Source organism: Mixophyes fleayi, chromosome 4, assembly GCF_038048845.1.
Source record: "Mixophyes fleayi isolate aMixFle1 chromosome 4, aMixFle1.hap1, whole genome shotgun sequence".
NCBI classification, from domain to species: Eukaryota; Metazoa; Chordata; class Amphibia; order Anura; family Limnodynastidae; genus Mixophyes; species Mixophyes fleayi.
This window is the reverse complement of record NC_134405.1, coordinates 129,364,017-129,373,342: the sequence shown is the minus strand read 5'-3', so window position 1 is coordinate 129,373,342 and position 9,326 is coordinate 129,364,017. Positions and strand designations below refer to the sequence as shown.

General features: G+C 35.9%; 1 protein-coding gene across 1 annotated transcript; it reads left to right on the top strand.

Moving 5' to 3' along the window:
- Window positions 1–603: 603 nt before the first annotated feature.
- CYP1A1 (cytochrome P450 family 1 subfamily A member 1) lies at window positions 604–8,662 on the top strand. Its single transcript, XM_075208230.1, has 7 exons — window positions 604–673; window positions 3,587–4,428; window positions 4,748–4,874; window positions 5,526–5,615; window positions 6,031–6,154; window positions 7,225–7,311; window positions 7,609–8,662. The coding sequence occupies exons 2-7, from the start codon at window positions 3,592–3,594 to the stop codon at window positions 7,910–7,912; spliced, it is 1,569 nt and encodes a 522-aa protein (XP_075064331.1). The 5' UTR covers window positions 604–673; window positions 3,587–3,591; the 3' UTR covers window positions 7,913–8,662.
- Window positions 8,663–9,326: the final 664 nt, after the last annotated feature.

The window sequence follows — 9,326 nt, the reverse complement described above, 5'->3', positions numbered from 1 at the left end:
ATAATCTGACCGGTGCATGCAGTATGTGCATTAAAACATAGAGTGGCGTGTGTCCTAGCATAAAACACTTATGTCTTCTGATGTAAAACGTTACAGGGAACTGTACTAGTATTATATAAATCCGTATGTCTGTTGACGTTACATGATATATTCTGTAGCAGGCATGCGTTCTAATAAAGATGCAGAGTAATCAATGGACGATATTAACCTCGCTATCTATTTAATTATCAGACAGCTCCATTTTCTGTTATGGCACAAAACACTGTTCAATAAGTAACCAAGTAACCATGTGTCTCGCCATGACTTAATTTTCTGCCACTCTTCACCGTACTTTGTGCATATTTTTTTGTTTTAAAAGTGATGCTTATTATGCTGTAACAATATAAACATCGCATGCTTATCTCCCTATTAGATCTGTTCTGGCAATGAATGGCAGCCACAAGGCTCCAAGTTCTTCACGCAACCACTTGCACGTGTGCCAATTATTTGGGCTAAGTTCAGTAACTTGGCTGCAGCTCTCCTGTACTTTGGTCATGTGAGGAGGAGCTCTGCCCAATAAGGTGTCAGGGAGGTGTATATAAGAGCTTGCAGGCAGTACACGCACTATGGTACTTTTCTAGGTACACTCTACGACTGACCTACACACAGCGGTCTTGCTTAGACTATAATCAAGGTATGTATTATTACTTTTTATTTCCAATGGTCAATGATCATAATCTGTGAAGAGAGCATCGAATGTAAACCGACATAGGGCAGTTATCCTGCATAATACAGTGAGTGCATAACTGTACCTGAGACTGCGGGCAGCGTGTAATGAAGCATTTTCTTTTGAAAGACGTATTATACTACTTTTTCATTTTGATTTATTAGACGATCACCCATCTTTAATGACTTTTTACATGACATGGGATTTGATTTAATAAGTTCGTGTTTACATGACATACAGATGTAGCGGGACTATAGTACACGCAAAGTGCAGATATTCTAGGGCTGCTCTCAGCACCACTACAGCCTCTGACAAGTATAATAGTAACATGTTATTAGAGTGAATGTGTCAGCGGGCATTTGTACCATTCCAGAAAAGAGGAATGGATAAGCCTCTAGATACTCACAATGCAACTAGTTTGTTCATAAAGCTATTATAATTGTATTGTGGTTCTGTTAATGTTACTGCTATATGGGCTCTGAGCAGTTATTTTGTTGCAATTCTCACTCTGTGATGCTTTAATGGTTTGTCATGAAAGCAAATAAAAGTATTCATACTATACATAATCCAATCTCACAATGAAAACCACATACATTGCACATCATTCCCGATTAGTTCAGTTAGGTTTTCTATTTTCTTTCGTGTACATGTAAATACAACTATATTTGTAACATAGGATTAATTCCAGTCTCAGGCAACAGTTTTCAAAGGCAAGGGCAAGCACAGAATGTGATAGGGGTGTGTGCTTTTCACCAAAATATTTATATTATATGTATGTGTTTGTTTATACATATATTAATTTAGTCTACAAATACTAAATATATTTTATATATCGCTTGCTGAAAGAGAGAGAATGTTATATGTATCTCCTAATGTGAAAGCCTCCAATGTACATTGTCCTGCATAGAAGAGTAGAGACATGCTACAACCTCAGTGCAGCAGTTCTTCTTATTTTAATAATTGCATTAGCAAATTTCTGTTTTGAGAGGAAATCTGGGAAACGGTAATCTCCATCTGAACTTGCCTAGGATAGGCTCAGTATTTTAAGTGAATAACAACTACAAGACAAAGTGCCTTATCCGCAGTTGGCCACAAAATGGGTGTAATTTACACTAAGTTGGACATAAAAATAGTGTATTTACCTCTATGCATCGTAACATCCATGCAGCTACTCACTAGATGCATATGCGCCAAGCTTAGACCAGGCACACGTCAAAGACACTTGCGTCCAAATTGCGCCCATGGTTTTATGTATTTGTTTTATGTGCAACAAACGCATTCGCTATTAGGCATCAATAAAACTTAAAAAAAAAACCTATTACGCTCAGATAACAACAATCACAAGTGGTTCATTAGTGATGGATAGCATCGTCATTCGCTATTGGCTTCTGCCCCTGCCCACCTGCAAATAATGTCTTTCTCAGGAGTATATGAATTTTTTTTTCAGTCTCTATCCATTTCCATTGTGTGAACATGCCCTTACTGTCCTTGGTCTACTTTATAACATGCCTATCCTGCCTATCCAGATGCAGGTTGGTGTAAGTGGCAGTCACGCAAATGGGCACATACAAACATTTGTTTGATGCTCTGCACTCACCAAATAATGCTACCATTAACTCTACTCTAACTACTGTTCCGTATTAACAACAAGGAATGCTAGCTTCACATATTGCAATATATGTTAAACCCAAGACAAGTTCTCCCCAATCAAGACCCTAAGGGCTAGATTTACTAAGCTGCGGGTTTGAAAAAGTGGGGATGTTGCCTATAGCAACCAATCAGATTCTAGCTGTCATTTTGTAGAAGGTACTAAATAAATGAAAGCTAGAATCTGATTGGTTGCTATAGGCAACATCCCCACTTTTTCAAACCCGCAGCTTAGTAAATCTAGCCCTAAGTGTCCCATAGCTGCTAGTGCTTGGGGAGGATTTGCCTCTAAAAGCTTATATATATATATATATATATATATATATATATATATATATATATATATATATAATGACAAACGCACACTAAATGACGGCTGGATTACGATGATATGAAGTGGCATTTACACATGCAATAAGTGCCCATGAGTGAAAACTGTTCACAATTACCAAGTATGCGCACAACAGTTTTTACATTTTAAAAATAATCTGTCTCGATCATAATTGTATTATGAGTTATTATACCATCACTATAAAGTTGCTTTACTTTTGTTTTTCTTGCAGCCTTTCAGATATTATATACATATTGTATGTAAATTAGCAGAACCTAAAAACATCAATATCAATATGTCTGAGAGCACATTAAGTCAAATGTCTATATAATATGGAAAGATAATTGACTTTAACAACCAGTAAGTACATAAAAGGCCACCACCATCAAAGGCCAGGTGAACTATTAAGGCTATAATTATTGGAACGAAGGTATAAATTACTTCAAATGAGTTAATTTTATGTATTTTTTAAATTACATTGTTTGATGCAGAATGAATACATAAAAAATAACAATTTGCAAGCTTTATAATACTGTACCTTAAAGTACTATGATAATTAAAGAGACATGTACATTTTCATCTAGTTCTTTAATCAAAAGACTTTATTCAATTACAGAGAATGGAGGGAAAAAAAACCCATGGATGCTTATTTTAGTTTAATATAATCTGGTATATTCGAAATTACAATGTCAAATTGATCTTTCAAAGTCTGAAAACTAAACAAAATTTGCTTACAAAAATTAAAGTATTGCTTTACGCAAGATAATAATTAGATGAAAAAAGAAACAAAACTGGTAACAGTAGTTTTCCGTATCTATACTGTATTTATAGAATGCTAAATTTTAATCTTATGATAAATCTACTATTTGTATCTAAAATGATGTATCCTGTTTTATTTTTAGGCAAAATGATTCAATTTATCAGTTTCTTTGGTGGATTTTCTGCCACAGAATTACTTGTTGCCTCAGTGGCCTTTGCTTTGATCTTCCTACTTCTCAAGACTAACAGGCAGAAGGTTCCAAAGGGAACAAAGAGAGTGCCTGGGCCAATGCCTCTGCCACTGATAGGAAATCTGCTCTCAATAAGTAAGAATCCCCATCTGAGCCTGACTAAGATGAGCGAGACCTATGGAGATGTGCTTCAAATACAAATTGGCACAAAGCCTGTGCTGGTACTAAGTGGGCTGGAAACACTCCGACAGGCTTTGTTAAAGCAAGGTGATGTGTTTTCTGGGCGACCAGACCTCTTCACCTTTCGCTTGATTGGTGATGGACAGAGTTTGGCATTTGGCCAAGATTCTGGTGAAGTATGGAGAGCTCGTCGCAGATTGGCACACAATGCCCTCAAGACCTTTGCCATTTCTCCCTCCTGCACATCTTCTAGTACATCCCTGGTGGAAGAACATATATCTAAAGAGGCAGAATATCTAGTCAGAACATTCCAACAGCTTATTGATGAGAAGGGAGCATTTGACCCATATAGGTATGTGGTTGTCTCTGTGGCTAATGTTATCTCTGCAATGTGCTTTGGAAAACGCTACAACCACGATGACCAAGAGTTCTTAGCCTTAGTCAACTTGACAGATGAGTTTGGGAAAGCAGCTGCCTCAGGAAATCCTGCCGATTTCATCCCAATACTTCAATATCTCCCAAGCCAGACCATGAAGAACTTCATAGATGTCAATACGAAGTTTACAGCCTTCACACAGACCATTGTCCAGGATCACTATAGAACATTTGATAATGTAGGTATTGAATATAAATATTAAGCTAGTTACTTGGAGTTTATTAATATTTTCATTTAGTATGACAAATATACATTTCAAAAGGTCTTGCAATAAGTTTAGTGCATTCATTCTAGCAAATGTAGTGCTAAATGGTAAGATAGATAAGAGTGGAAGTGACAAAGAATATCTACAAATACATTCTTTACCCCTCACAGAAATATAATCTTGATGAGCTGTTGGCTTGGTATGCTATTCTGCACATGTTGACTTTCCTCAATGCAGCATGGAATCTACATTCATTGTGTCTTATAACATGCCCTATTCTTTAATATTTCAGAATGCCATTCGAGATATTACTGACTCTCTCATCCAACATTCTCAAGACAAGAAAGTAGACGAAAACTCCAATACACAGTTACCAGAGCGGAAAATCGTAAACATTGTAAATGACCTTTTTGGAGCTGGTGAGTGTAAAGTATTCAGCAAATGTAGAATGTTAAGAAATTAGCCACATGAACATGATCCAACATTATTGCATTTTTTTCACATTGGGATTGGCTGTAAACAAACACCTATTTCAAATCCCAATTGATGTTTATCAAAAACTGGCATGTTTTAATAATCTTGAAATCAATATTTATACTAAAATACTTTTTTTTTAAATGGAAAATATAATCCTTTTACAAGTGTAAACTGTATTTTATTATAGACAATCAGTGCTGTGACCCACCCTTCATATACTCTGATCAGTCTTATCTCTCCCCATCTAATTAGCTTCGGGACTATGGTGGATAATATATTTTAAGAGCTGTTTCTGAGTCACCAGTAGGTCTAGAGAGGGCTCATTGGTTAGCACTGACTTTTTCTAAAATTTAACAGTGGGCCTATGTACATTTCAGTTACTGAAGTAGCTCCCATTGTTTGGTAAAACATGCCTGTTTTTCATTGTGTGTGTGTGTGTGTGTGTGTGTGTATATATATGTATATGTATATATATATATATATATATATATATATATATATATATATAGATATATATATTAATCATCCTAGTTATATTAGAAACACCAAGTGCGAGGTGTAAGACTCAATATCTCCCATTAATGTCTTTGTAGGGTTTGATACAATTACTACTGCCTTGTCCTGGAGTCTAATGTACCTGGTGGCTCATCCAGAAACACAAGTTAACATACAGAATGAATTGGGTAAGCTATGCAATACTAGTATTAGGATAAAGACATGTGACTCATTTACATAAATAAATCTAAAATAATCTTGTAATGGCATCTATCCTTAGTTGAGAATTTTTGAGACCTCAGTGTTTTGTATGTGTGATGGATCCAATTTATTATGTTTACATTGGTGTTGCACTACCATGCACTGTCTAGTTATAGAAATGTCAGGCTAATTCCTTTTACTGCAGTAATGATGTGAGGGCCTGTGTCAGTTCAGCACATAGAACCAAGGTCATATTCACTGTCATGTTACAGTTTTTGTCACTTAGTGAGTATAACACTTGCTTTTAAACCTTAATGCGTTCTGTACATTAATTAATCCAGCTGCTTGTATTTACTAATACCTGAGTACTTCTAAATAAGGTATGTTATTCATCTTTCACAGATAAGGTCATTGGCAGAGAGAGGAGGCCAAAGTTGTCAGACAGAGCTGATCTACCATATACAGATGCCTTCATCTTAGAGATGTTTCGTCATTCATCCTTCCTACCCTTTACTATCCCACACAGGTAAGTGCTGAAGCCATTTCAAATTCCAATAAAAGGGACACTGTCATCAAATGTGTTATGTGCTTTTACATATTAAGGGTGTCCAGTCATCAATGTTAGTGATGTTTTAGGACACACTAGCCTTTCTGTGCTTGCAGTAAAACCTCAGGTTAATGATACACTTATTTACCCTGGAAAAGACAATGCAAATAAAGAAAAAACAGAATGCATTGTTATCCCATTTGCATCAAGGTGCTTTGTAAAGACATGCAGAAAACAGAATAATTTATTTTTATTTCACTTCAAATATGACCTAAACTGTGTGTAGATCTGCTATTTTAGTTCAACACTCTGCGCAGAATTTAGGTCTCATTTGTTGAAATCCATTATTCACTCAATGGCCAGATTGTCCACATATCCCACCAGTGCCACTACTTTAAATAATGTTGTTCTTCTAAAATACTGCTCATTATTGGCTTCAGTACATCATGAGAGAAAGGGGGTCTGTCTTTATTACATGTTGCAGTTTGATTTGTGTAGAAATTTATAACCATGCTTAGAGTGCATCTACAAATACACTTTTCCACTGAACGGCTATACTTTTAATGGGACTGGTTCAGCGAACAGTAGTAATAGGCACACTCAGCACCTACAGTAACCGTCCCCACCTATAGTAGCCTGTGAAATAAAACAGGCTGGTAAGAGCAGGGTAAGTACCTCTGTTTGACTGATTTTGCCCCTTTACTCTCAGAGGCTAGCAGCCTTGCACTGAAAAATGCTGGGGATATTCCTGACTTCACCAGCCTGTGGTGGCCAGAAAAACTAGTAATATTGAAACCCCTCTACTGCCAACTTTGCTACCCCAGGGTCCCAGTATAATGGACAGGGGGTCCCCATCCATCATATCAAGAGCAGCCTGGATGGAGATCTGGGAGCATTTGTGCAAATCAAGGCACACAGTGGGTCCAAAGCTTTATTTGTTCTTCATTAAAACTAATGCGTAGAATTGATTTACTTTTAACAGTGTAATCTGTTATACACATTTATATCACCCTATATTGGAGTAAAACATTTGTTCTCCTTTATTTCAGCACCACTACTGAAACTGTACTCAATGGATACTTCATCCCTAAGGGTATATGTGTGCTGATCAACCAGTGGCAAGTTAATCATGACCCGTAAGTATCTACTGAATGTTTTACAAGACGCAGTTTAAGATATCTTGTGCAGAAGACCTGATTCAGATGAGGATCTATAATGTCTCATGAATTTAATATTTCCTTTAAGCAAAGTAGAGGAAATTCCTTTGGAATCTTTACACCTTAATAGATTAAGCAGTTATTCAGTTATATACAATTTATTGTGAGACCTGGCCACATAATTTATCATGTATCTTTAGATAAGTTAAATTTTAGATATTTCAGTTGTTGTGTCTATTCCTCCTTCTGACATAAAATACAATGCTTTGATTCTAGAAATCTATGGAAGGACCCATTTAACTTCCTTCCAGAACGCTTCCTTAATGCAGATGGATCATCAATAAATAAAACAGAGATGGAAAAAGTCATGATTTTTGGTCTGGGCAAGAGAAGATGCATTGGTGAGGCAATTGGAAGAATGGAGGTCTTCCTATTCCTTACCACTCTGCTCCAGCAGATGCAGTTCTTTAAACAAGAAGGAGAGAAACTGGATATGTCTCCCCTCTATGGGCTTACAATGAAACACAAACGGTGTCACCTTACTGCCAAACTGCGCTTCCCTCTGATGGCCACCCAGTAGAGAAAAGCCAAGAAGTGCATGAACATGAAGATCCTGAAATATGCAGTCATTTAGTTTGGCTTGGTTGTAAAGTCATAACACTGCATATGCATGAAGTTTATGCTGTAGACTATGGACTGTATACCAATTGGCTGCACATTGTTATGAATATAAGCAAAACACTTTGGGCCTGAGTCATTAAGGAGAGCAAAGCATAAAAAAGGAGTAACATTTGCACCTGGGCAAAACCATGTTGCATTGGAGGGGTAGGTAAATTTAAAATGTGGGGACAGATTTATAGTTGGGGTAGGGCATGTCCTATATCAACTTTAAATTTCAGTGTAGTAATAAAGCTATTAAGTATTTGTGTGCTAGATGAAAAAACAGCCAGTATTTAACTTATGCGCAAAATAATAAACTACTTTGCACCCCTTGTATTGTAACATGGTTTGTCCCAGAGAACATTTACCCATTTTTTGCCTTAATGACTCAGGCCCTTTGTGTGCAAATACAGAACTGAACACTTTTCCTTATATTACAGAAAGGGAAAATCTGAGAACCAAAACTGTTTAATGTTAATTGTCATATATGAAGGAATCAGTTAAAAGTCTAAGTAAAGCTATTCTATTTTAAGCTATTTTATTGTATTTGGGTAATGTTTATATAGTTGCCCACTATTAACCAAATACTATACTACTACAAGAGCATGAGAACAAAGTTACCACAACTATGTTTGTTTTTTATTTCTATATAACGCTGTCACTATTGTTGTACACTCAGAATGATTTTTACCTATCTTTTATGCAGGCAATTCATGTATTTTGCTTAAATATATCTGCCTTTGGCTTATTGTTCCTTTTCTCAAGTTAGTAACACATAGAATTATAATTTGTTTAGAAAAAATGCCCATAGAAGGCTAATGTACTTTCATCGAAAGCAAAAGTCATTTATGTTTATGTCACCAAGGTCGACCAAAATTTAATTTGGAAGTATACTTAAAGCAATTCCTTTTGCAAAAGACAACTGTAGCAATTTGACGCATTTGAACAAGATGCTAAGTATTCTGGGATATTAACTAGAAGAATCCAAGACAGACCTCTAAAAATAAATAAACCATCTTAATTTAAATATTATGCCAAATCTTGCCATACAAGCCTAAGACATTGAGAATAAATTGTCAGGACTGTCGCAGTATAGGTAATTGTTGTATGTATCTTTCTAAGCACCCAGACTAAACTTGGTTGATAAAATACATTGAAATCCTAATTAGCACTTTTTGTACTGCTAGTAAAATGTTGAGAAAACAGTTGTGTAAATGAAATACTTAATTTTGCAATGACATAATGAAATAATTTGTGAAATATCTGTATACTGTTATGATCTCTGTGAGATAATAAACAGATGGACAATAATTTAAAATGCAGAAGTGGCAATT